This window comes from Schistosoma haematobium, chromosome 1 (genome assembly GCF_000699445.3).
Source record: "Schistosoma haematobium chromosome 1, whole genome shotgun sequence".
NCBI classification, from domain to species: domain Eukaryota; kingdom Metazoa; phylum Platyhelminthes; class Trematoda; order Strigeidida; family Schistosomatidae; genus Schistosoma; species Schistosoma haematobium.
The window spans coordinates 72,106,688-72,134,605 of NC_067196.1; the positions used below are offsets into that span (position 1 = coordinate 72,106,688).

The window sequence follows — 27,918 nt, forward strand, 5'->3', positions numbered from 1 at the left end:
TTCGATTGCGTTAATTCTGGGATTCCTAGTTCATATGATAATTCAAATACTTTCAGATATTATACTGGCATCGCGAGCAGGATCCTGTGATGGAATCGTTGGATATACATTCAGGTTTTGGTGCCTTTGAGGATTATTTTGAAAGGTTCGAAATCTGGGCTGTGACCAAGGAAGATGCTGAGGATGTTAATATTGTGGCACATTTCCTCACATTCATAGGAAAAGAAGCATATAGCTTATTAAGAACTCTGGCTATGTCGGAAAAGCCTATCTCGCTTCCTTATACAACTCTCAAGGAACTGCTGCTAGACTGTGTTAAGTATACAAATTTCGAACGCAATAAAAGAAGATTTTGTAAAGTGATTCATGAGGATATAAAAAATTCCACTACATTACTACGTCATCCCAACCCAGTGCATACTCAAGGCTATGCAGATAATTCATTGAGGAGTTGCAATGCATTTCACGAAGATGGTCACAAATTTGGTCAATCTTTGTCCTGTGAAAAGTTCCACTCTTTTAGTTCATGTAAATTTTGTAATTCTAAGTACTTTAAATGTGGTGATATTGGACATATTCAGTCAGTCTGTAATACCAATGTTCATCTTATTGCAACTAATATTAAGTCTTTTAATTCTGATTCTACTGAGTCGAGTATTCATAATAATCATTTATCTTTATCAACGATTTTAAAAGACAGTGTAGAGTCATATAGCAGTTCGGAGTTAAATGAAACTCAGAATTCTTGAGAGACAACAGTTTCTAATCAATCAACTTATCAGATTTCTCATGTTATTGTACCAGATATGGTTTTTCTTAATGATTCACATATTTCTGATTAAATTCCTTACAAATCTGAGGAAAACATGTTGAGTGAACATAATTATGATCGAAAACCTGATGTAGTTTTGATGGATGCTAATTTTTCTAATGATCCTTTACTCTGCAATGACATTCATAATAAATTTGAGGAAACTATTTCAGAAGAATCAAATCTTGAAGCTCCATCAAATATTATTTGTCCTCATAATGCAGTTGTTTCTTGTGGGAAACTTGTTCAGTGCGAAGCACAAGTACTAAATGAGCTCGATTCTGATTGCAATTCGGATGATTTCATATCAACTGCTGTTTATCTTTATCACGAAGTCGCTTATAATGCTTATTCTAACCAATGTGAAAAATATGTTTTAAATGAAGCCACATTATTCATAACTTAGGGATATAAAGATCCAACATTATTTCGTGGGGGAGGATAGTGTTGAAAAATCTATGGTTCGAATTCTAGATATTAATGATTTCAGTACAAAAGCGACATTCTGATTGTATACAATTCCAGGTGAGTCTGTTCCGATTTCGGTTGTTAATTCCAATACTAATGAGCACATTCTAGATAATACCGGGTTTTTATCAGATACAATGTCGGACAGACTCAGGATGAACTTAAGAAGAAGACGTACAACCTATTACAGACAATTATATTCCAGTTTAAGCGGTGGCGGATGTGGTGTTTGAATGAACTAATGATACCTTTGTACTTGTTGAATACTTGATTTTGAATTCTGAATACAATACGTTCGTTTGTGCTTGTCTAGTACTTTTTTATTCGATTGCGTTAATTCTGGGATTCCTAGTTCATACGATAATTCAAGTACTTTCAAATATTATACTTTTTCAACTTCATAAAGAGTCGGAGGACCTACATTAACTTGCCATTCAGGTTGACTGGAGATCGTGGGATATCGAAGTGTGGCTGAAGACCAGTTGAACTGATCTCTAAAATGTTCTGCCCATCGATCCAATCTCCTGGATTGAGAATGTTTAATATGTCCATCTTTCTCTGAGAGTGTTTCGCTAACAGTCGGTTTCCTAATACCGGTTTCCTTAACAAGTCTGAACAATTGTCTGCTATTACCTATTGCCGCTGCCTTTTCCATCTCTCTTGCTTTCGCTACCCACAACTGTTCACGATCATTGCGTGGGCTTCTTGTCAGCTTGCGCTTAAGCTGACACCGCTCTTCGTAGTGTTCAGATCCAGATGGAATGGGTTTTCGAGCATCTATCAGTGCGGTAGATGCTGCTGATATATATATATATATATATATATATATATATATTATTAACCTCCGGATTTTCGAAGTGAAAAGTGGTATGTGAATCTGTTTAAGCTTAGTTTAAGGCTTGTTAGGTGCAGTAGCAATCTTCAGTGAAGATTCATTTTTGCAGATCATATGCAACATAATACAGACAGATTTCTGTAAATTGAATATGTTTACTATGTATCCTATTATTAATTCCACACATCTCATTTTATGCTCTGGTATTTCTGATTATCTTGTCTATTTTAGCAGTTAATATTCTCATCATTTTTCAGTTGATTTCAAACAGTGTAGATTTGAAGATGACAGTCTACTCAGTTAACACGAAAATCTGGGGGTAGCAAGTAGAAGGAGAAAGTAGGCTCTTGATTCGACAGTTACACTTACCTTTAATAATAAAACCAAAGGACGAAAATTAACAGAGCTTAAGAGGCGTTAAATTGAATAGGATCTTAAGTATTTATTACGCATCTAAATTTAACGAGCTGCCGTGGAATAAGTAGAAGTTTTACTTATGGGAGTAGCATATGACATTAAGATCAATAGGTGACTTCGTAGTCTATGCTAAAGTAGTATCAGACAAGATAAAAATGCTCATGTCATAAGAATATCAAAGCACTTAACTTTTATGATTACGGTGGTTTATTCCTCTGTAGAAATCATTAAATGAATTCTATTTTCGGTTATTCTATCAATTTATACTGGATTTGTCGATTGTGGAAAATTTGTCCCTGGACTTGAAGGCTTAAGAGTAATTTTTATAATTGATTCTATTCTCTATTATTTTTACTTGCATTCATATCAAATTAATACGAATATGCACCTTGGTCACCATATATTTTGATGGGTGTTTGGCAGAAAAGTTTGGCGAAGATCGCACTGACTGTGAATATAGTTCGAAGACTGAGGTTTATTCTGTTGGTTCATACTGACCGATATATTCCCATTTTAGAAGGTGAAAGAACCTACATTAGATGATTGAGTTATGACGAAAATTTTAATAGTTGAATTCATGAGTCGATCTAAGTTTGGTCACCACTGAATAAATGGAAGCACTGGACGAATGTTTCATCCTAGTATGGGACACCTCGGAAGTATGCATCAAAGATCTCACACACGAAACTCGAACCCTGGGCCTTTGGTCTGTCGTAAGAACACTTAACCTCTGGACCACTGAGCCGGCATACAACGGTGCTAGTGTCTAACTTCAATCGACCCATGATCTTGTGAAAATCACTAACTTTTAAGAGTTAAATAGCATTCAAGATGTGATAATGGGTCGATCTAAAATATTCAAGATTTAAATTTGTTTATCTTATTAATCGTATGGTTTTAATTATTTTGTAGGTAATGTCATTTAAGTTCATATAAATAGGCAAGCAGTCATGCCTAACGCTTTCCTGTTTCAGTGATGAAATGTATGACTGAATAACGACCCTGAATTCAACCAGTTATCGATGTGACCTTGAAATTTCCGAATCAATTGAATCTCAATTTACGACCAATCATATACTGCGTAGTTTCCGTCCATATTTTTTTTCTATATAAAGCTATATAAATTGGCCTGGTTTGTTATTCTAATCAACTAAATACTAAGACTTAATACCGTTTAATAATGCCGTTAACATCACGTTCACCTTACGACAGTAAAACACTACTTGCTAAGTATTATGATTTGCCTCAACCTGATGACAAAATTCAAGTTATGTACGTATGGATAGACGGAAGTGGAGAAAATTTACGCTGCAAAACAATGACTTTACAAGAAGAACCAAAAGTTCCAGAAGGTACGTTGACAGTTTATTTTCAAAGATTCCTATTCCTTTTTTTGTGAATAAATCTTTGAAAAGAAAACTTTATTGAAGTAAATCATTTAATTGGCTATTTATTAACTTCATTAAACTTCGTTTTAAAATGAAACTATAGATCACAAATACCACTTTTGTAACTTCATTGATATATAAATAAAAACAATTTTCTTTCTCTCTAATCCATATAAATTGCTAAAAAACATTTGTCATCAGTTTAGGTTTATTTCAATATGGATTATAAACAAATACAATGTGTTTTAACTTAAGACCTCAATGACAGTTTTTCTTTTCCATGTCTGATTTATAGTTATATATTTAACAGTACACTAGGCAAGAAATAACATATTAACCGTTACAACTAGGCTAATACATTAAACATTTTTAAGTCTTTTATAAACAAATAGTACATATTTGACAGACACCTCGGAAGTATGCATCAAAGATCTCACACACGAAACTCGAACCCTGGGCCTTTGATCTGTCGTAAGAACACTTAACCTCTGGACCACCGGCGTTGCATTCTTTAAAAGATTTTTTAACAAGTTTAGAATGATCTATAATAGACATACTGAAAAGTACATATAACTATTAAAAGTCAATCTTATAATATTCGCTTATTCTTCATTTTGTTAAATATGCCAAAGGTGAACTATTATATCGCGTAGTATAAACCAGTATACTGTGATGTGTGCTACTTTTATTGACATAAGTAGTAAATGGTGTTAGTCGTGAACAGAAGGTCTGGCAGCAGAGAGATAAGAGGATCGAACAGTAAAGAATGGAAACAGAATGAGATTTTTATAAAAATGCAAGAACAATGAAGTCTGAGTCATTATGAGACAATCGGTGGACATTTTGAAATTAAGCATTTACTTTATGATTGTTAGATTTTATTAACAAGTCCTGTAATTTTGTGTTAAATACATTCGATTTTCCCCACCCGTGTTCTGTTCACTACAATACTTCTTAAATTTACAAATATTCACTCATTGAGAAAATAATTAATTCTGATAAAACTGAGTTAATTAATAAATTGAACGTACAAATTGACGTGTTTAGTTAGTTGCATATATAATAAGTTGATGTTATGTAATATCTCTTATTATCAATTGACTGTTTATCTACTAAAACAGTTTGTTGTCAATAAAGTCAATATAAAGATGAAATTAGAAAATTTAACTTTCAAGGAAAGGTTCGGTAGTTTTTGGTCAAAAGCTATAGTGCTTATAATATCATAGAGTTGGAAAAGGTAATTAATACAATTTGAGAACTGGTTTTAGTGGTCTAGTTTCATTTATTCTTAATCTTCCATCATATCTATAACATTATTTCCGTCGAAAGTTTCATTTACCTCTCTGAACCATAAAGCAATTCTAATAATCGTAATTCAAAATAGTTGAACCATGATAGGTTAAAGAAAACTGATCGATGCATTAACTTGTATTCGTTAGAATGATAACATAATTTTGTAAAATACATCTTCAACTATTGTATTATTGTTATTCTTCCCTGAACATTTATGCCATTGCCCAAAAAATGTAATTGAAGATACTTAGGTCTAATGAACCGAGTAATATAACCAGTTATCTTGCATGTACTGTAACTCAAAGTTAGGCATACGAAACTACACTTGGTTACATTACCATTATTATTACTACTGACGTTGAACGATTAGGCTTTTTTCTTCTATTCTTTCATTCAGAGTTGGAACAACTTCAATTAATCCAAATGAATCCTGACCTCTCTTCTAAAGTGCAATGTGATGTTACTGTAGAAAATGTTTACATGCATTACTGAATAGAATTGATGATAGAGTTTACAACGTTTTCTTGGATTGACTTTAAGGCATAAAATTCTAAATTATTCTTGTGAAAATTGTCTGAAATTTAATAACATTTACTCAAATTACTTACAAAATAGTAAGTGTGACACTTTACTGATTGTAGATCACCTGATGTAGTGGTATGACTTGATGTCTTGAATTTTTTTCCTAATTACTTAAATTCCTTATTATATGTGTAACTATAGTGTATGGTGTATTATTACAAAACATTTTAGAATTATAAAATGAATTAACCATATGATTGAATCTTCCTAAACAAATAATTTGACATGAACCGATATATTCATGAAAACAATATACTAATTTAACTAGGTAATGTAGATATTTCGAAATTTCATTCAACTTTTAATCATCGAATAAGAAAAACGGAATTCAGCGAAGAAAATGTCCTTTTCGACGAAATCATTTACTTAAGCTGTACATTCGTATATATATAGTTATATGGAAGACATATGTCTATAGGAGGATAGAAGAGATTGCATCACAAAAATGAATTCGAGAATAAATAACAAATGAGGTTACGTACTAATCAAATGGTAAGGAGGGAAATAATTTATGGGTTAGATAATAGTCCAGTTGGCATATATATATATATAAAACGACAAACACAAAGGTCATAATAATAGACTGAATAATAGCCAACTAAACTTGCATAAGGTAGTAATAATGATAGTAACGGATTGGAGATTAAAATGCAAAACAGTAGTTTAGAAAATTCAATAATAATCAAATAAAAGTGCAAAAAAATCAACCTAGAGACGTACGCATTAAAGAAATAAGGGCCAAGGAAGGATGAGAGGTTGGACAAATCGTTTCTGCACATAAAGTTCAGGCCCGAGTTCATGGATTACCACTGTCTCAGCAGTGCATAAAATATTGATTCGACCCCCCCCCTTCGATCCAGTTCCTTTGACTCTGTAGACTAAGTAAATGATTTCCTCGAAAAGAAAATTTTCTTCGCTGGATTCTCTTTATCTTATTCAATGACATTATGGTTTATTTTAATTATATTAATCGTCACTAAGTTTTGGTGACTAACTTATTATCTATAACGTATTTTGTAACTTAAATATACGTTTTTAATTTAGCTGTTTTTTTTAATAAACTAAACAGAATTAATGAATGAACTTGTGAATGAACTCAGTTTTCAACCTTCTAATTACATTGTTTTAAAATTCTTTAAGATCAAATTTTACTCGTTTTGCCAGTGTAATACTTGTGTGGAGAAATCAATTCAAATGAATTCATTGTTTGTTTGTTTTTATCTCTTATTCTATATATTTCCTTTTAATAAAAAAAACAGACTGTCCAATATGGAATTTTGATGGAAGTAGTACGGGTCAAGCTGAAGGTTCTAATTCTGATGTTTATTTAAAACCGTGTGCAATGTTCCGTGATCCATTTCGTGGTGGCAAAAATAAATTAGTCTTATGTGAAACTTATAATTACGATAAGAAACCACATGGTAAGAATTTTGCTTGATAGCTTCTTATTGTTGTACTGCGAATATTTTTACTCATCTTTTTATTACTATAATACGTTATAATGTGAGATGATGTACAAATGTCCCAATAGATTATACAGTGTATACCAATATTAGTAATGATAGTAATTAATTTAATATAATTTATTTGCCATGTATATATTAATGTATTCAGGATTAAGTCACTTTGTACGTGAGCTATTGTTACTAGCCACTTATCCAGACCAAATTAAGTAGAATTTAAAAGCCCAGTTCTTCAATTAAGAAGCCAGTACTCTAATGAAAAATAATAATAGTACAATGACAAATATGTTAGTTGCAAGTGTATATGAGAGAAAATGTTGAAAATGTTTGAACTCAAAGATTTAAACCTTTACTGTTCAGCACTGTATTTACAAATTATACGACGAATTCACTTCGGTATCAGATGACAAGAGGTAAAGTCAAGGTACTTGGGTATATGGATTAATAACCAGAATGCTACTAAGTTTGCAATTTATAAATCATGAGGAACGAATCGATTGCCTTTGTTTCTAGGTTAAACTAAAAGCTCAATTTTCTATTAATGAATGAGATTCATGATCATAAAAAATGTGAATTACTGTTGGAACTCAAGTTATATTATTAATGTTATCAATTTATCAGTTTTATACTAAATAATCTATATATGTGATTACCCGATCTCCGGATTTTCTGAGAACTTTTAGATCTTCCCCAATAGTTCTCCGGACTTTGTGGAAAACTATGAATTTTCATATGACTTTGGAGAGAATCTCAAAATTTTCTATTGCATCTTCCTGAAAATTTACCTAGTACTGATGAGAATTTCTCCCAAATTAAGAGACTGAGTTGTTTTAAAATGGATTTCGATCGTCTACATGGAATATCCTTTCCTCGCAAGATATGGAGATCCTGACTGTGGCTGCTTTCAGGAGTATGAATGTGCACTGCCAGACAGTCTCAAACCAGGAATAGACGTTATTAGTGAAGGATCGAGTTATCTCGTTGTTGAAATTCGTGGGCATAAGGTACAAGGTTTCAGTCTCAATACAAACATTAACACTGAGACGTAGATGCATTCAGCTGACGAGTCCTGTATTCCACTTTTAACTACAATCCATCTATTATAAGTAGGCATAGACAATTGTTTCGTACTCCCTGTTTTTCCATGTTTTTCCAGCTGATCTATGGGTAAACATATTTTCAAAAGAATATACTTATGTAAGAATAACGGTTGGGATGTTTAAAAGCATTAGGCCTTGAAATTCAGCAACTAGAATTCTGTCATAATCAACTTTTTCTAAATCTCATTAATCTCATTTTAAAGTACATTAACACTTTATTACATATTTTCCCATCAATAGTATCGAATGTAATTATATTTTACTATATAGATAGATATATAGACAGACGGAAAGTAGGAAAAGTCGAATAGTACAATAGTGTAGGTTTTTAGATAAAACAACTTTCAAATGAAGAAGAGGGAGGTAAAAAGAAGTAGGGAAAGCATGAACAAACAAAAAGGAAACTGATATTAGATAATAAAATGTCTAGAAGTTAAAGAAAGGTATAAAACAAATTGAATGTATATCCATAATCGTGATTGTGAATTTTATCATTTAAAGATGTCAGTTACTGACTTTTAATTTAAGGACGAAAAAGGCTATACTTCTTGATGAAAATCAGGCCAACAAATGACTGATTTGATAGATTTAGACCATATTTCTGTATCTTAACATTCGATATCTATCTATATAAATGGCGGAATAATTCTGTATCCTATAAAGGATTAATCTAGGCTAATAAACTGTCTTCTTTCTTAGCGGTTCATATTGAGAGTAGAAATTATGATCCAACTTGTTTAGTTGTCTTAAAGTTCCGATTTTGTTAAAACAAAGATATAAAGTGAATGAAAAATATTCTTTCCAATAATATATTCATTGACTATGAGAAGACGTTTGACAGTGTGGATAGGAGGACCTTATGGAAACTTCCTCGACACCTTTGTGTACCTGAGGAGATCGTCAACATCATCCGGAATTCATACAACGGACTACAGTGCAAAGTGGTGCATAGAAGACAGCTGAAAGATGCACTCCAAATGGAGACTGGTGTCAAACGAGACTGTCTACTCTCGCACTTCCTCTTTCTTCTGGTGGTTGACTGGATTATGAAGCCCTTCACATCTGATGGAAAGCACGGAATACAACAGACAGCTTGGACGCAACTAGACGATTTAGACTTCGCAGATCACCCAGTTCTTCTATCCCATACACAAAAACAAAATCAGGCGAAGACAGCCAGTGTAGCAGAAGTTTATGCAGCAGTGATCTTCAACATACACAATGGAAAAGCAAAATCCTCAAATACAACAAGGAGAACACCAACCCAATCACACTTGATGGCAACTCTGGAACACGTGGAAAAATTCACGTATCTGGGAAGCATCATAGATGAACAAGGAGGATCGGATGCAGACGTAAATGCAAGGATTGGTAAAGCAGGGGCCGTATTCCAACAATTGTCAACTAATATCAAAGTGAGAATCTTCAATACGAACGTTAGGACAGTTCTACTGTACAGGGATGAGATTCGGAGAACGACTACAACCATCATCAAAAAAGTACAGATATTTAAAAACAGTTGTCTACGAAAGATGCTGAATGTCCGTTGACCGGATAACATCAGTAACAGTCTACTATGGGAGAAAACAAACCGGCCTCCATCTGAAGAGGAAATTAGGAAAAGACGGTGGAAGTGGATAGGTCATACATTACGGAAATCACCAAAGTGAATCACGAGGCAATCGCTAACTTGGAATTCTGGAGGGAAACGGAAAAGAGGAAGGCCGAAGAACACATGGAGTCGGGAATTGAGAGCAGACATGAAAATGATAAATAGCAACTGGAAATGATTGCCCAGGACAGGGTTGGTTGGGGAGTGCTGGTGGGCAGTTTATGCTCCTCCATGAGAGGTGACAGGCGCAAGTAAGTAATAATTTATTTAAGTTAACAGTACATACTAGTCTTTTCTGCATGAGCAATTTTATTTATTTTACAAACGATCTTAAATTCATAGTCTGTAATTTTTGAAATATATATTTGATTCATAAATGACTATCATATTCGAATTTATAACTGGAGAGCCTGATGATAAATTAGCTGAAAGGAAGGAAGTTATTTTAACCTAGTTTACCATTTTCAGAATAGGTAAATAGAACAAAGAAATAATGCTTCTCAGTTCATCATTCACTCTATTCTTTTATTACTATATCTATGAGTGGAATTTTTCAAATGATACACACACACACACGATAGTCAACACAATCGAACTCAAAATAAACACTACAAGAAAATAAAATCTAGCCTCTGTGAATTAGAATCGAATGATTTACATTCCCAACTTCGGAAAAATTGATGATTTAGTTCAATTGTCATCCAATGACATTAGCAGGCTACTGTTTCATTTTTTAACTTGCTTGCATTAATTAAGAAACTAGTCACTACTGTTATTGCTATCATACTAATACTATTTAGGTAGGCAGTTAGTAAAAATTTGTGATGAAAAACTGTACTACTATTCTGATTAGATTACCATAATCTGTATGACTGCGAATTCGATCATAGTCAGCTTAAGTGTATACTACCTGGTTAAAAGATTGACCATTTCAGTGATCCGAATTGACAATTTGATGATTTCAACTTTTATAAGGAAAATTTTTATTTCTTTATGTCTAGCAAGATAGTGAAAAAGACTTTTGAAAATTATTTGCTACTGGCTAAAGAAAACTCATGCAACTGATGTACGTTCACCTTTTCTTTGTGTCTTTCACTTTGTTTTACATTCCACTTTTTTTAGTTTCAAATCACCGTTATCTTTGTAATCTTGTCATGGAGAAAGCAAAATCTCACCAACCATGGTTCGGTATCGAACAAGAATATGCTCTATTAGACATTGATGGTTATCCATTACAATGGCCTAAAAATGGTTTTCCTCCACCTCAAGGTAAGTTAACTTATAATTTTCCACTTTTTGTCAAAACTATTTCATAATTTAATCCGTTTACAATTGCATTAAAATAGTTGAACCTGGTAAATTGTCTTAGACATTCCATACTATGTGAGTTTATACTCTTCTAGTGAAAGTCATTCTGTCTGTGTGACAGTTAACTTCATCACTATCACCTAATTAAAATAGTCTTTTCATATTGCAACTCCGACCTAAAGCTGTACAGTAACATTGTTGTAAGATGTTAGATGATTAAATTTCGTTTGAGCATCATCAGTTGAAAAATGGTTAAGGTTAACTGGATACATAATAATGTACTGATATTGTGAATCAAAATATTTGAATAAACCAGCCTAATATACAAATTAATAAACGAAACCAAATGTCGAGGCTTACAGCAGCAGGCTACAACTAACAGTATCATTCAAATGGATCTTAATTCAATAGAGAAGGCAACTGAGTGATAACTCATTGAAATACCTGAGAAACTATTATTTCACAGATTAATTACTTCATTTGAACATCGATCCTGAGGGTTGTAAAAAATTCGAGCTAATGATAAAAAAATAATCAGTAGAAAATAATTGAAGTGTTTACTACTTAATTACTTGAAATAACTATGTTCTTAAATAGAGTATAAAATCAAAATTAACGGAAAAGAAACGAAAGTAAACATGAATATTGATCATATGTAGTCTTTTATACGAATTCATCATTCATGAATATCTTTTCAACAATGTATATAACGCATAATTTTAGGCATAAAATTAGCCGAATTGTATTTTTGAAATTTCAATTCTTGATCAACATAAATAGTAACCTTATTGAGTTAAATATTACTTCATCAATTGTTTTCATGCTCACTTTAAAGAATCATAACAGAGCTGTGCTTCAATGCTAATTACTTGATTTAGTTAGAATAAAACTTTCTTTCTTCCCTCAGTTATTTCTGCCTTATTGTAATCATTCTTTATAAATTATTCAAGCTTATTTATTGAGTTTATATCGCTTGGGAGAACGTTTGGAAACATAACTATACTGTTTCTCGATAAAGTATATCCATTCAACTTGACTTATAAATGGTAATATCTCTTACTTGCTTACTTACTCCTGTTACTCTCAATGGAGCATAAGCCGCCAACCAGCATTCTCCAATCCACTCTGTCCTAGGCCTTCCTTTCTTGTTCTATCCAATTGTTGTTCATTCTTATCATATCTGTCTTCATTTCTCGGTGTAATGTGTTCTTTGGTCTTCCTCTTTTCCTTTGGCCTTGAGGGTTCCAGGTGAGGGCTTGCATTGTGACGCAGTTGAATGCTTTCCTCAATATGTGTGTTATCCACTTCCAGCCTTTCTTCCTGATTTCTTTCTCCGCTGGGATCTGGTTGTTGTTGATGGTTTCTGTCCAACGGATCCGAAGTATTTTGCGTAGACAGCTGTTAATAAACACTTGTATCTTCTGGATGATGGCTTTCGTAGTTCTCCAGGTTTCCGCCCCATACAGTAGAACTATTTTGACATTTGTATTGAACATTCTGACTTTGGTGTTGGCTGACAGATTATGTCTCTATTGACAGTTAAATCTTCAGAAGGTTGATTTATAGATCGAGATCTAATAATAATAATAATAATAATAATAATAATAATAATAATAATAATAATAAAACATACTTCACAAAATATCTTTCATTAAATAAATTAAGTAACTAATTCATTGAATTTATTACTCATAAACAGTCCCTCAAAATATATGACTCCTGATTAAAACATTCAATATTATTTGCAGATAATGAAGTCGATAAATTCCAGTAGTTTAGTACTAATTTTGACATATCAATTTGTTCTTATCTACTCTTTTAATGTTTGTTTATATTACCAATGTTAATAAAAACTGATCAGTTGCTTACTTTTTTGTTAGTATTTCAGTTATTAATACATATGTTGTTGGATTTGAAGTGTCATGATTTACATACGTAAAATTTAGGAAACTCAGTTTCTTACTTATTTTCTTGTAAAACTGTCAATAGCTTTATAATAATCTTAGTTAAGCTAAACTTTCAGAGGTATGATTATATGATAATTCAGAGCTATTAGTTAAAAAAATATCTCTATGACAATTTTTCTTTGATAAAAAATGTTAAAACTAGTAAATTGATCCGTTTTTTAACATTCTATTACATCATTTATGTTTGGGGTAGAATAGTAAAATCCATATAATCAGTTTTGTGCTCAACTAGATAGAAATATCTCAACATTGTGGCGAAATTCAAACTGTCTCTTGGTTTGTTTCAGATATATTTATTTTTCTAAAAACTAATGACAGTTGTGACCTAATTGAAGTATTCTTCTTTCTGTTGCTCATTAAATCCTAAGAGTTAAATGTGACCCACTAGTTGCTTGCACTCAACTGAAGATAAGATGAATGAGCTCTCAATAAATGTTTAACCATGTACGCTAGTTTACAAATCTCTTTCACATTGTATGAATTATCCCTCCCAAATTTCTTAGGACCTTATTATTGTTCTGTTGGAGCTGGTAAAGCACTTGGTCGTGATATACCAGAAGCTTTATACAGAGCATGCATGTATGCAGGAGTTAAAATTTGTGGTAGCAATGCAGAAGTTATGCCATCACAAGTAAGAATTTATTTAATAAATGTTATTATCATTATTATTTGAACAAAAGATGTATTCAGTTAAATGATTTTTTTCATTTATAGACAGACACTAGTTATAAGCCACTTCTTTTAGTTTAAGATTTCTCATGTAGATCTGCCGTTATCCGATATTATCAGGAGTTAAATATCTTGATTCTTGATTAGATCGACATCATACAATGTTCTATAACTTCAATAAATTCACCCGATAGGAAATCATTGATCAGCTATAAATTAGTGTTAAGATGGATAATAATGTTTAAATTTTTTAGTTCAAAACCTGATACGATACATTATACGATCGTAATTAATTGTATTTCCCAATGAATAAAACTGGTTTAAATGATAAACAGCAAATTATATTATTTGGTTAAGAAGTTTACAAAAATACATTTCATCATGGGTTAACAGCTGAAAAACTACTAAAACTCAATAAGAAGTGAATAGATAACATCAGTTCATTATAAAAATTATTTTCAAATGGCAGTTATCTTAACGTGACACATTGATAAATCGTAATTGTATACCCAATAATGACTAACTTTAAAATGGATTTTTTTAAAGTTCGAGCTATATAACTACGTGATTTAAAAAGTCAACTAAGTGTAACCTAATGATGAAGATAAGATTAAGTTGTAAATGAGTTAAAATTAAACATGTTATATATTCAATAAAAGACTTAAATATTTTAAATTCAATTGTACATTTCATTGTATATATTGTGTACATGTATGTATGTGTTATCGTGAGTGGGCACGGTTACCGATTTGCAAACCATGATAAAATAGTCACTAAGTTCTCCATAATTTCTGTGATTCGTTAACATATAACAATATTAGGATTACAAACCTTTTTCCCCTCTTTGTTTCTGTTTTTTGTGTAAGAAACTTGTTGAAATACCCTGTGCTGAGAATTCTATATTGTACCAAAATATAATATTGAATAAAGCCATTAATAATAATAATAATAATAATAATAATAATAATAATAATAAGAAGAAGAAGAAGAAGAATGGACCCATAACCATTTTTATTCTCTGATAAATAAAACGATTATTACACTGTGTACTTCATAATATATTTAGTGTTATTTATTGTCCATTTCATTAGTGAAAAGCCTAAAATAGTATCCATTGTATGCTAACTGTATTCATACAATACTCACCAAAATTTTTCAAATAATATTAAACACACTACAGTGTACTTTATTTCATCTAAACAATAGGATTTTTGTGGTTTCACATTGTTTGTAACAATTACGTTCACAAGCAGTGACACCGCATCTGTAGGACATGCTGTTCGTGATGTCAAGGTTAAAAAAGAAGTAACAGCACCATCAGTTGGACAAAGAAAATTATCCATTTACAAAAGTGTAATCAAGTTAAACCTTGATGAAAATAACTAATACGGTTGAAATATTCTACTTGTTTTCGATATCTCGACTTATAACTTACCTTCAGTCTCATCATCAATGGGGAAGTTCCATAAAGCAGTATTTAACACTGATTTAGTAGATTACAGAAGAGTGGTATCAAGTGTTTTATACAAATCCAGACTTTAAGAGTCATTAAAATCTAATGGCTATTTTTAATGTACCAGTATAAAATGAACTTAAATATGAGTTTTCATTACAATAAATTACAATAAGTAGCTGTTCGTGTTATTACATTCTACACTAAAGTTATCAATGTAGTTAATTTTTATCACATTTTCAAGGTTTGCCACTGACAGTCCTTTAATCAGTGTCTACTAATTGAAACATGGAAAAAGATTTCTTCGTGTTTGTAAAGTAATAATTCTGTGTGACTGCCTCCCAAAGGATGTTGTTGTTCGATTTCGTTCACTACAAACACACCACTTTAAATGCTAAATCCTTGTTCATTAAACCACCGAGCTATGATAGCTATCACCCACTGGTGACTTGTGATACTAAAATGATAAGTCAGTTTTGACAAACAAGCTATTTAAATTGATACCTCACTATTACTTCTATTTTTATCATGACTTCTAAGTAATTATCCATTGTTGGAAAACCAAACAAATTTTACAGTGAACTTTATATCCCATGTGTTTAACTTTCATAGTGGGAATTTCAAGTTGGACCATGTGAAGGTGTCTCAGCCGGTGATCATTTATGGATGGCTAGATTTATATTACATCGTGTAGCTGAAGACTTCGGAGTGATTGTGTCACTAGACCCGAAACCAATGCCTGGTAACTGGAATGGTTCAGGAGCGCATACAAACTATTCAACTCAGGCTATGAGGGATCCAAAATCAGGTTTACAGTAAGAAAAATGTTTATTTTTAAGTCTGTACTTGAATGTATTTTTTTCAGATGAAACTAGTCAACAAGGTATGATATTTTAAGGAAATTAATTTTTACTTCTATCAGTAAATGAAATTTATTTACCTTGTACTCATTATTAAGGAATATGATAAATGAACTTAGTAGTCACATCTAGAAGTACACTATCAAGATAATTAAATCGTCTTCTTAATTCAACTAACTGATAGCTTTTTATTTTGTTATTGACGTATATCCAGTGAATTATTCTAACTGAATATACCATTTCATTAACTTTTGATAAGATGAATAAATGTTTTGTCATAAGACTAATAATAAACAAACTTCTAAAAGATTACAATTTTCACAAAATGTTTACTCATCTAAATGAAAATTATATTCTGATTAATATTAAATTTTTAATTCCAGTAGTTGAGTCCATGAGTCAATTGAAGCTAGACCATCATGGAAAACCTGGAAGCACTGGGCGGCCATTTCGCCCTGTTGTGGGACTCCCCAGCAGAGTGAAACCATGATTCAACCTCGCGAGATTCGAGCCCAGGATCTGTCGGTCTCGCGCGCGAACACTTAATCTCTAGACCTCTGAGCTGGCCAGTATCCAATGTTGTTAATATCTAACTACAACTAATCCACGAAATTGAGTGAAACTTTCAACATTGTCTACATAAAAATACAGTAAACAATGGTAGACGGATTGCCGTTGAATAGTTTAATAGCATGACAAACTATTTCATGAAATCACTACGATGAAGAAGTTTGTTTTAAGATCCAAAGTAGAAAAACAATTATTTTATCAGTCTACAACCTTAAATATTGCTTTCTTCCAATTTAGTACTTCATGAAATAACTCCATGTTGCTACTTTTTACTAATATGGTATACTAAATTAGTGAAATAACGAATACTGTTATTTATCAATTCGCTAATTCGAAAATATATTTTCTTTAAAGGAGAAAACATTTTAATGACTAAATTATTTAAATAACTCAACATGGGCCTGTATGTAATGCTTCTCTATTTCATCGTTGGCATGACTGGTTGAGATCGCCATTTAATAATTTAAATATCTCGCATATTGTTCACACATCACTTCTGAGATGGTGGAGAAGATTTGTAGCTCAGGTGGATGATTTTGATGGAGTTTTGTTCTCTGAGCTGGATGGTTTGGTCGTGGAGCTTTCATCGTTCTTCTGAACGACATCATCAGCACAAACTTCAGATAGAAGTTTGTGCTGATGATGTCGTTCAGAAGAACGATGAAAGCTCCACGACCAAACCATCCAGCTCAGAGAACAAAACTCCATCAAAACACATCACTTCATCAGCAAAACATGTGATTATCATGTGATGAAGAAATCATAATTACTGGTCAGATATTGGATAACAGCCAATTTTATTTTTTCTAGACGTTAGTGACCAATAACTGAATTGGCATCACAATGGATTTCGTTTAACGTCACATGTTTTAAAGAAAAAAAATGATATTAACAACTGTTTCATATATAACAAGTTAAACAATATCCAGTTTTTTGATGACATGAATTCCAACAATGGAATTAAAAGTCAACAATTTAGAAATACGATCATTTCATATAAAACTGTTATCTCAAGCAGAGATGGACGGTGGCTAACAATTGAATCCATGACGCGCGTTTCGCCCTATGTAGGACTCGTCAGTTGAATGTACCTGCAATATTGAGGTAATCCGCACAGGATGCACATATTCTAAAAGAGACTGACCAATTGCAGTCGTAAACATTAACGGGAGGATCCGAACAACCAATATATGAATTAAAACTAAAATACTGACATTATTTAAATGTGTAATGACTGGGGCTGTGCTTTTCCATAGTATTTATCATTTGTCTGGTAAAATAGGGAGGGTCTTGTGACCTAAAGTAACGACCTTAACCTTGCTAAATAGACATTATTTAAACGGAGCTAGATATTTGCTAAAAGCGGAAGCTAGGACGTACGTTCCATCCTATGTTGGACTCGTCACCTGGATCTATCTCCACTTACGTGTTGATTTTCACACCAAAACTAGAAAATTCTTGTCGAACTAGATAAATGGGAAGATAACAAAAACAAAGATACTACTGAAACACATTACGAATCATACTGCCTTAAATAATAAGCCATTATTACCAGAATAGTTTACATGTGGTTCATATACAAATATCTTAACAAGAGAATATATTGAGTCAACAATATATTACGTATTTCTGACCATCTTAGTCGTCTCATCACACCACCCTAATTCACCAAAGTGTCTAACTGATTTAAAGCACTTATCAGCTTAATTTTGCCAAATGTAAATCATGAAGCTAATAAAATATATTTCCAGTTATGGTTATTATTTAAACAAAGGAACTAATTACATGCTTTTGGAAGGTGAAGGTCGTTTCTTTCTATCACGTGACCTGACCTATTTCAAAAGACCAACGATGGATATTTAATAAAAGTACAACTTGAGTCAAATAGGGATCATTAGTTTAGTAATCAATGTGATTGAAGTGTATGCATTAGGAATGTTCTTAAAACATTCAATTAATATAGTGTATCATCCAATAAAGTGTTGTCTAAACAAACATTTCGATCATTAATCGAAATTTACTAGTACTAGCAAAATTCTGAGGAGTGTAACTAAATATTTCATTCCAATTTTCATTTCCTTCATTTTGTACAGGTCCTTAGCTAAAACATCATAACATGTGGTCTACAGTACCATTTAGTCGGTGAATGCTTAGTTTTCAACTTCAGTCAATTAATAACGTAATTTGCTTGATGTCTTATTCTACTAGTTGGTCCTAACTCATAGTGTTTCTAAGCAAATTTTATGAAATCCATCTGTTAACAAATCACTAATCACCTCAATAATCTTATGAAATTGATGATATACGACGTCGGAAGTAGGACTTAGATGAAAATATTATCACTTCAGTACTCTCTAGTTTCTGACAGGTAAAATTAGTTATCACAAACCGTCTATCAAAATGCTTTTTTGGTCTAACCAAAAAAAGCTTCACACAGTGAATAAATTACACACAAAACGGTTCACTCATTGATTACCTTCAGAAATATAGAATTTGAAAAAAGCAGTATATTGGTTTGATTACATTTAAAATGAGAGAGTTATCTTCGGCAAACAAGAAATACATATCGTGTTTGTTTCATCTAGCATTATTGATTCTAGATCCCTGAAATAAGTAGACTTACTAGTAACATAGATAATAAATAAATATATATATTTGTAATATCCCAATGTGTAAAAAAATTGGATTTTCTGACGTTTCGTGACTCAGTGTAAGCCACTTCTTCAGAGAATAAATAATCAAATCACAATTAATCCAAGTCACGAAACGCCAGAAAAATTAATTTTTCTACTCATTAAGATATTAAAATTATATTAATTTATTTATAACAATCTACCGAATACTCAGTTCATTCGAAATTATCAAGTCAAACCTTCGTAATGATACCTATAACAAAGATAATGTTTTTCACAGCACACTACAAGTTTTCACGAAAAAGTATCAGAATGTCTAAAAATTTCACGTTTCATTACTATAAACATTAAAAAATTACAATGAATAGAAATGAATAAGTTATTATAAGAAAATCACACTGGTATTATTACTATTACTGTTTTATTTAGAGCAATAGAAGATGCTATTGAAAAACTATCACATAAACACATGGAACACATTCAATGCTATGATCCTAAACATGGTTTAGACAATCAAAGACGTTTGACTGGTAGTCATGAAACAAGCAGTATAAATGATTTTTCATCTGGTAAGTTAGTATCTCCAAAGAGATTTTGTTCTTAATGTTCTACAACTTTTTCAAGCAACAGATGATATCACCATGTACATAGTATTTAAAGTTTACAATATACAGACGAAATCTGTTAAAAGCACAAAGTTCAGCGAAGGGACCTCTTTTCAACGAATTTATTATCAAGCTGTACAATCATATATATATGTATATATATAACGTTTTTGTTAAAGTACTAGTTCCGTGAGGAATTGTGAACACGAATAACCAAGATGACGTAATAGAAAGATTATAATACTAGATTACGTAATACGAATAATAACGATAGACTTAATAAGTTAGTAACGAATTGTAACGTGAATGTATTAAGATGATTAAAATGTTTTTGTTACAATAATCAAAGGTCATTAAAGGTCATAGATGTGTAAAAAACAAATAAAGTGATATGATGATCATTTATGAATAAAATAATGAGAATATGAGACATAAGTAAAGGGCCAAGGTACCGATAACGATAGGACGATAGGAATGCGAGTTCTTCATTCCATACTACATATCCGATATATTCGATGACATGAAGAGTGAATGAGATTTCTCTTTCTGGAACTAGTACTTTAATAAAAGAAATTTTCATATGTATACGATTGTACGCCTTGATAATAAATTCGTTGAAAAGAAATCCCTTTGCTGAACTTTGTGTTTTAATGTTTAAATGGGACTAAGGCTAGTTATAATGAAAAAATATCATAACCCGTAAACTGTGTTTAGTTTCAGAATTATTGATAGAAATGAAACAAATGTTGATCCCTCCTTAACATTGAGAATTTTATAAACAAACTTAAATGCGGTTGTAAAATTAACCTTCAGTCTTATAGATTCACTAATGACTGGAGTTATGTTATAGACCTAGAATAATTATTGACTTGAGAAAAACATCTTATAAATAATTTGCAATCAGTAGTTCTATGGTAACTTTTTACTAACTATTTTACTATGCTTTATTGATTTCTACAAATCCCTAAATAACCAATCATAATAAAGCCTGATCACATTCTGGATAGGATTAACCGTTCATTGTTCCAGCTGTGAGACGAATTGTCGATCTTTTTTTTGAAAAATTATTTGATTCAATTTTCACTCATTAACTCTATTGAAAAAATCGAAATAGTGACAAGAAGTTTGTTTCATGTGGGTAGATAAATAACATATTCGATTGTTTAATTTACACATCCAATTATGAAGTTCTATCATTTCCTTCAGTATTCTGATGATGATTATCAGCATCACGTTAGTATCATTTTAAACTCCACTCAACTGACTTTGCCGCTCAAAAATATACACAGTTTAGGATATTGTCGAACTTATTGGTTGATAGACCATATAGATTAAGCCTGTTTATACTTCAATTGAGATTAAATAGCTATATCATCCAATTCGGTTAGTAAGTACACACTCGTGTACCCGGCTTCGTGTAAAATTCTTCATATAAGGGTTAGTGATATTATCCTCGAACATTCACCCTGTTCTAAAAGGGCAGAAATATTTTTCCTTTCTGTGTAAATTATGTAGTTTGAATTGTTTCATACGTGTGAAAACTTCTGCTTCTAATTTAACTGAATTAAATTTTCAGTTAAATTATATGAGTATTAGTTTTTATATTAATATCTGTTTTTATGTTTTTATTTAAATCCATTTTGTGAGTGCACTGATTTGCACTTCATGGGCCAGACGGTTCACTTGTGTAATTGTTTTCTCACACGATAGATTTTCTTTAAAATTCAGTGCTTATTCTTTTCGGGTTCTACCAATACTTTTTTCTGCCTTTGTCCACTTCCTTAACACAACAGTCCAGACTAAACGTTGTTGTCGTAGACGAAGACGCCTCTATTTTGTCGAGTATGGGAAGCAATGTGAAAACTGTAACAATTGGTATCCTCATGTTTGCACTAGATTTCCCCTGAACTTGTATAAGAATTGTTGCAAATCACAACCATAATGATTGTACAAAATACACTGTCCTATAACGTTTCTGTTGATACTTGAAGTAATAGAGCTAATGAATCTAGCTAGGAAACTTCTCACAGATGAATAGTAAGTTACAGAAAACTGATCGATCTGGAGAATATATTGAGCATCACTATCAATCCAGCTTCAGATTCAGATAGAACCATAGTAAAACACTTCTAGAACATAGAGAACGATTAATCTACCAATTTACGGAAGGCTTTTAGGAAAAATATCAAACGCCCAGAGAAAAAGGGTGTAATACAACAGCATTAGCATAGCCCATGCGACGCAGGAGACTCTTTAAAGAAACATGGTAAGGTCAATGAATGGTTAAAAGCAACGTCCGGAAAAGCAACTAGGAGAAGAAAATATGAAACCCAGTCATCTGTTATCAAACCAGTTTGCAAAGGAGAAAAGGGTTTGAGCTAAGGAATCCCAGTTCTCAGTACTAAATCATATTTCTCAAAGGAGTCAGTCATGTTGCATAAGCTGAAACAATCCCGAAAAAGATCCAAAGGTAAGTTTAAAGGCAACCTGAACTACAATAGATACCTAAAATTCAAGCTAATTCCGGATACAATAAAGGGAGTTAGTATACGCAAATTACTCAGAATAAGATAGAAATTGTATTCAGAAAGTCTTCAGGCAAGACGAATTTTTAAAGTTCATTTGGCATCCACTGAGGAGTAAAGTCTATTAAAGAATCCTCCACAAACTGCGTTTATCTAATCTTTAGGTCTACTCCGACTTCTGGCTGGCTTATCTCAATAAGAGACGATCTGCAGGAATAGAAATAAATGGATATCGTCCAAGTGATGGTGAAAACCTTAAACTAAAGAGTCTTTGAATCGACAAAGTCGGGAGCAAATGGATCCTTAAACCACTCTAAGTGGTACTGGAAAGTACTCCACAGAAATAACGGTTTGTTAAACAAACATTCCCAGACTGCTGAATGAAATAACAGAGCTCACAAACAATGAAAACACAAAATTTTGATATCTTCTTCATTTCATATATTTGGCTAATGTCAAAAGTAAATGATAGCGAAATTCAGTCGTTTAGTTTTTTACTTTGTAGAACCAACAGAATAAGCCATAGAGGAGATGGTGTTGTCCTGTGTTTGAAGAACGCCTTAAGTATTCGAGTTGCCGAGACCGCGGTATACGATTTAGACACGTGCGAATTAATGCAGTCTCGAATAAAGTGTAGAGGAGCGTATATCGAACTAGTTTTGTGTATCATGGCCCTCAATCCGCAGCAGACGATTTTCATTTTATAAACTGTATTTCTGGTCAATCAAGTACAGAAACCTTTGGCAGCTGACTTGGGTTGAATTAAAGGCGGAATTATTAACAAACCCGTTTGATTACAAATTGCTGGAAACTACATACTCATTAACTTTAGTCCAGTGCACTATAGAACCCATTGAATATGAAATACAACACTCTCCTTTTGTCCTGGGCCTAGTTTTCGCTAACGGAGACAGTGCTAGTTAAATTAAATGGCTACGCTGTCATAATATTTGAGTTCAATGTTGCTATGGCCTACCAAGCAGGCTTGCAACCCCCCTAATATACGGAATGGGAGACGTAAATTACTTTAGTCCTATTTCGTTATAATCTCGGAGTAACAGTTGTTCATGACCTAAAGACCACGGCTCACTGTCGTTTTTCATACACTACTTTATTTCGACTCCATTTCTTATGAGTTTCCTGTAACATAATTATAAACACAATTATAAACATCTTTCTTCTACTCTTTCCTATTTCGTCTTATATAGGTGTTGCAAATAGAGGCAGTAGTATACGTATTCCAAGACAAGTTGCTGAAAATGGTTGTGGTTATTTGGAAGATAGACGTCCATCATCCAATTGTGATCCATACATGGTCACCAGAATGTTAGTAGAAACAACATGTCTTTAATTATTATTACCATTATTTATAAAATAATGAAGAACTAATACACAACAAAGAAATCAATTTTTTTAAAACATAATGTTACTAAATAATATCGAATGTTCCCATATAATCACTTCATTTTGTTAGTGGTTACAATAAATTTAAAAACTGTATTTACATAATTTTGATAACCATTGTCATCATTAATTTTTCTCCATTGTTTACGAAGTTATCATCGTCATCAAAAGCAGATGCAAGAGCAGTAGTGTCGTTATTATTGACTTTTCAATAATCGAACAATTTTTATTTTCTAGTATTTCCTATCATACAAATTTATAGTTTACTTAGTGAACTAATCATTGTCCCAGTTACTGTTTAATTATTGAACCATTCACAATAAAGGGATTAAGAAATGTTGCATATTGATTTGAGTTTTTTAAACAAATAAACACATACACCATCTTTTCTGTTTGTCCTTTTATATCACTTGTCATTTAAATTTATCGTTTGTGATTTATATAAGAAAAATCGTTTTGTTTTTTATTTTAAAAAGTTATGAATAAAAAACATTAAGAAACGAACCATGAAATCTAATCGTTTCTTGATCTCAATTTTATAAAAAACCTTAATTTGAAACAAAAATAGATAGTAGCTAGCAGTGGAATCCAGAACGCGCGTTTCGTCCTATTTGGGACTCGTCAACTGGATGTCCTAAATAACAATGGGAAGATACAAGTAAAACAACACTAAGTGAATTTAAACTTCACCCCATTGTAAAAGCAGTTTGCTATAATGACTCAGTAGCTAAGTGGATAACGCAATAGCGTTTGAAGCGAACGGTACTAGGTTCGAATCCCGGAGTGGGCATCAACTCTGCGATGCAGGTACATCCAGCTAACGAGTCCCAAACAGGACGAAACGCGCATCCTGGATTCCATTGCTAGCCACTATCCATCTTTGCTTAAGAAGCTGGTTACTTAAGGCTATATCGAGGCAATCCACACGGGATGCACATGTGCCAACATGAGACTGATCAACTGCAGTCCTAAATAACAATGGGAAGATACAAGTAAAACAACATCAAGTGAATTTAAACCTTAATTTGGAATATGATATCCATTGGAACCTGACATCAGTTGAAGAATCATTGTGGTTTTTTCAGCTTTTTCGTTTCATAGCATGAATGTTAGTATGAGATATTGGGCATGAATCCTAATTTACTTGCTACTATTATACCATGAGATACACAATTAAAAATATACAAATTGGATGACTCTTTCCTAGTAAAACATTATTGACCATTTTATTTCCAGGACTCCTATTCGTGTCGACGGTCACACTTAAACTGAAGAGTATAACTTTAATCGTACAGTTAGCATACAATGTACTACTCAATGCAGCATAGTTTTTGTTCAGAAAGTTAATAAAAAAATAAGAGGCTTGAACTCCATCAGTCAGAACTTCTCATTAGAACTTCGGGACTTTATCTCAAACTAATCTTCGGAACCAACAGAATTTATTTATGAAATAGATGAATTATATCTGGTAATGAAATCGAGGACTTATGTTTCATTCTCATCAACTAAATGTACCTCCATCCCAATGTTGATGTTTATATCAGGAACAAAAGAAATAAAACACATGTCTATATGTGAAAAGCATTGATACTTTCTTTTCTCTTACTTTCAAATGAAAAAAAAGCGAAAATAGTAGCCCAATTCAATGGTATTATTTGTGATAATATAATCTATGGATGATATCAGTCATACGCTAATTATTAAGAGATAGTACAATGAAAATTTTCCAATATTTTTATTTTTGAGTCATAGCATGTATATTCAAAGAGTTATCTTCCATAAGGAACAATTAGTGGTAACAGTAGACAGAAAACCTAAACCATAAATTCATCCGTTTATTATTTTTCAGTCATTTCTAACCACCAGAAAAATGTTATTAATAGATAGTGTTAAAGGTTTCTCATAAAGCTTATAATTCTGATGAATCACTTTTACACCCGTTTAAAGTGAGTAATAACAACAATAATATATTACTTCTCTAAGAGTAAATCATTTATGACGTTATCTATCTAGTACTTATACTGGGGAAAACAAAGAGCTCATAGAAATTAAATAATGTTCTATAAAAAGGAACGGTCCAGAATGTTCTGAACTTTGGAATATTTGTATGAAAGTTGTGCCTTTTTGATAAAAAAAGAATAACATCAATGAATATTTGGCTACATTAGATGTATACAGTTATATTCCGTAAAACCCTATGGAATCTGGTGTATGCAAACTATTAAGGCGAATCTTTAAGCAGAACCTATGTTCATGTTTTGGTACACCTTCATGAGACAGCAGAGACATTAAACCCTTTCCCCCAAACACAGCGTACTGTTCTCTTCCAGAGAGGTAGGAACATATCCAATTATTTATCCAGATGTCAGTGTTGATGCTGATTAACTTGTTAGGTAAAAGTTGTCTTGGGATAGAATCAAAGCAGAAGTATAGTTCAGAAAAGCGCATCAAACATACTTCTTACCCTTTTCCAAGCTGAACACTATCTTGTGATGCAGAACAGCAACGGCATCTGGGGTGCTTCTTTTGCATTTGTGAGCAAACTTATACGGATCAATGTGCTCTTTTATTGCAGGTTGGAGTGGGAGTATCAATAATTTTTCTATTGTTTTGATGAAAGATGAAGTTATTGCTATAGGTCTAAATTTCACATCCTTATCACTAGATAGTTTCTTAGGTATAGGGATTATCTTTCTCCATATTTTCAATATGAGATTAGTTGAGAAGGATCTGTTAATCATATTAGTGAATAAATAACACAGAACGTCAGCACATTTTAAAAAAAGGAGGTTTGGGTTACCATCAAATCCTAAACATTAGGATAAATCTAGAGGGTTAACCTACGTTAAATCTGTCCAGTAATCTTTCTTCAGAAAGTACCAAATCACAAACTTTTCACCACTCCATTTCGTCTCATCAGTTTCAAAGTCATCATTAATCATCTGGTATAACAATTACTTGAGTAAAATTTATAAAACACATTTAACACAACAGAGAAGATGCTATCGGATGAGATCAGTTGTCAAGACATCTATCCAACATACCATACACAATTACTATCTGACAACTACTCAAAAAATGTTATCATTGTTTATAAGCTATCTTTATTAGACATTTATGTCTGAGCATCATAGAGATCTATCAAAAATCCTTGATTTAAATGTAGGAGTCTTTATTTAGTTTAATAATAATGGTTAGAATTGTAAACATAATATGGTTTTCAAAATATAAATAGAATTAACGTACGATTTATTGGTTGTTGTTTTTTTCACATATTTCTCCTTTTTTTATTGCGTAATAACGTAAACAACTTACTTTTGATAAACAATATGATTATAGCCAATATACACACTTTGTACTTTGTAATTATAAATCTTGTAAGAAAAAAATATTTATTATTCACTACATTTATGCTTAATTACTTGACTAATGTAAATAAATTTCAAAGTGTCAAAATATACAACTTTGTATCTACTTCATGTAGGTTTAATTTGATACATTAAGATCACCTGTCATTTTTCCCAAAGGAAATTTATTTTCACAGCTCTTCCATTAATATGTTGTTTATATTGGGAATTTCGTGCTTATTCCTTTATTCTAGCACTGATAAAGATGAAACTGTTGGTTAATATTATTATGCGTTATCTAGTGGTAGTGTGGTGCGGCTTACTTATATCCATATAAGCAGTATATAACGGTAGTCAGGAATAGAAGGTATTTCAGTAGAAGTTCGAGAAGGGAAGAACGGAAACGGAACGCAATTGGTATGAAAATGCATAAACAATTAAATCTGAAACGATAGACTTATTTTTGCAAAAGGAACAGGCAACTTTGAAACGATGGATTGATATTTTGCAAATAACCTATCTACAGTATAACGTTGTAAGCTATGATGGATAGGACGCGCGTTTCGTCCTATCTGGAGCTCGTCAGCTGAATGTACCTGCGTCACAGA

At 32.1% G+C, this 27,918-nt stretch overlaps 1 protein-coding gene across 1 annotated transcript; it reads left to right on the forward strand.

Moving 5' to 3' along the window:
* Nucleotides 1–3,509: 3,509 nt before the first annotated feature.
* On the forward strand, nucleotides 3,510–27,712 carry MS3_00002051 (uncharacterized protein). Its single transcript, XM_051209607.1, has 7 exons — nucleotides 3,510–3,883; nucleotides 7,054–7,215; nucleotides 11,092–11,238; nucleotides 13,748–13,875; nucleotides 15,979–16,181; nucleotides 19,859–19,998; nucleotides 23,768–27,712. The coding sequence occupies exons 1-7, from the start codon at nucleotides 3,712–3,714 to the stop codon at nucleotides 23,908–23,910; spliced, it is 1,095 nt and encodes a 364-aa protein (XP_051075063.1). The 5' UTR covers nucleotides 3,510–3,711; the 3' UTR covers nucleotides 23,911–27,712.
* Nucleotides 27,713–27,918: the final 206 nt, after the last annotated feature.

Bases quoted from the DNA above. Each gene is read 5' to 3' on its own strand.
- MS3_00002051 (XM_051209607.1), top strand. From the start codon at position 3,712: ATGCCGTTAACATCACGTTCACCTTACGACAGTAAAACACTACTTGCT. The intron at 7,216-11,091 runs GTAAGAATTTTG...CACTTTTTTTAG, and splicing joins TTACGATAAGAAACCACATG to TTTCAAATCACCGTTATCTT. The intron at 11,239-13,747 runs GTAAGTTAACTT...CAAATTTCTTAG, and splicing joins TGGTTTTCCTCCACCTCAAG to GACCTTATTATTGTTCTGTT.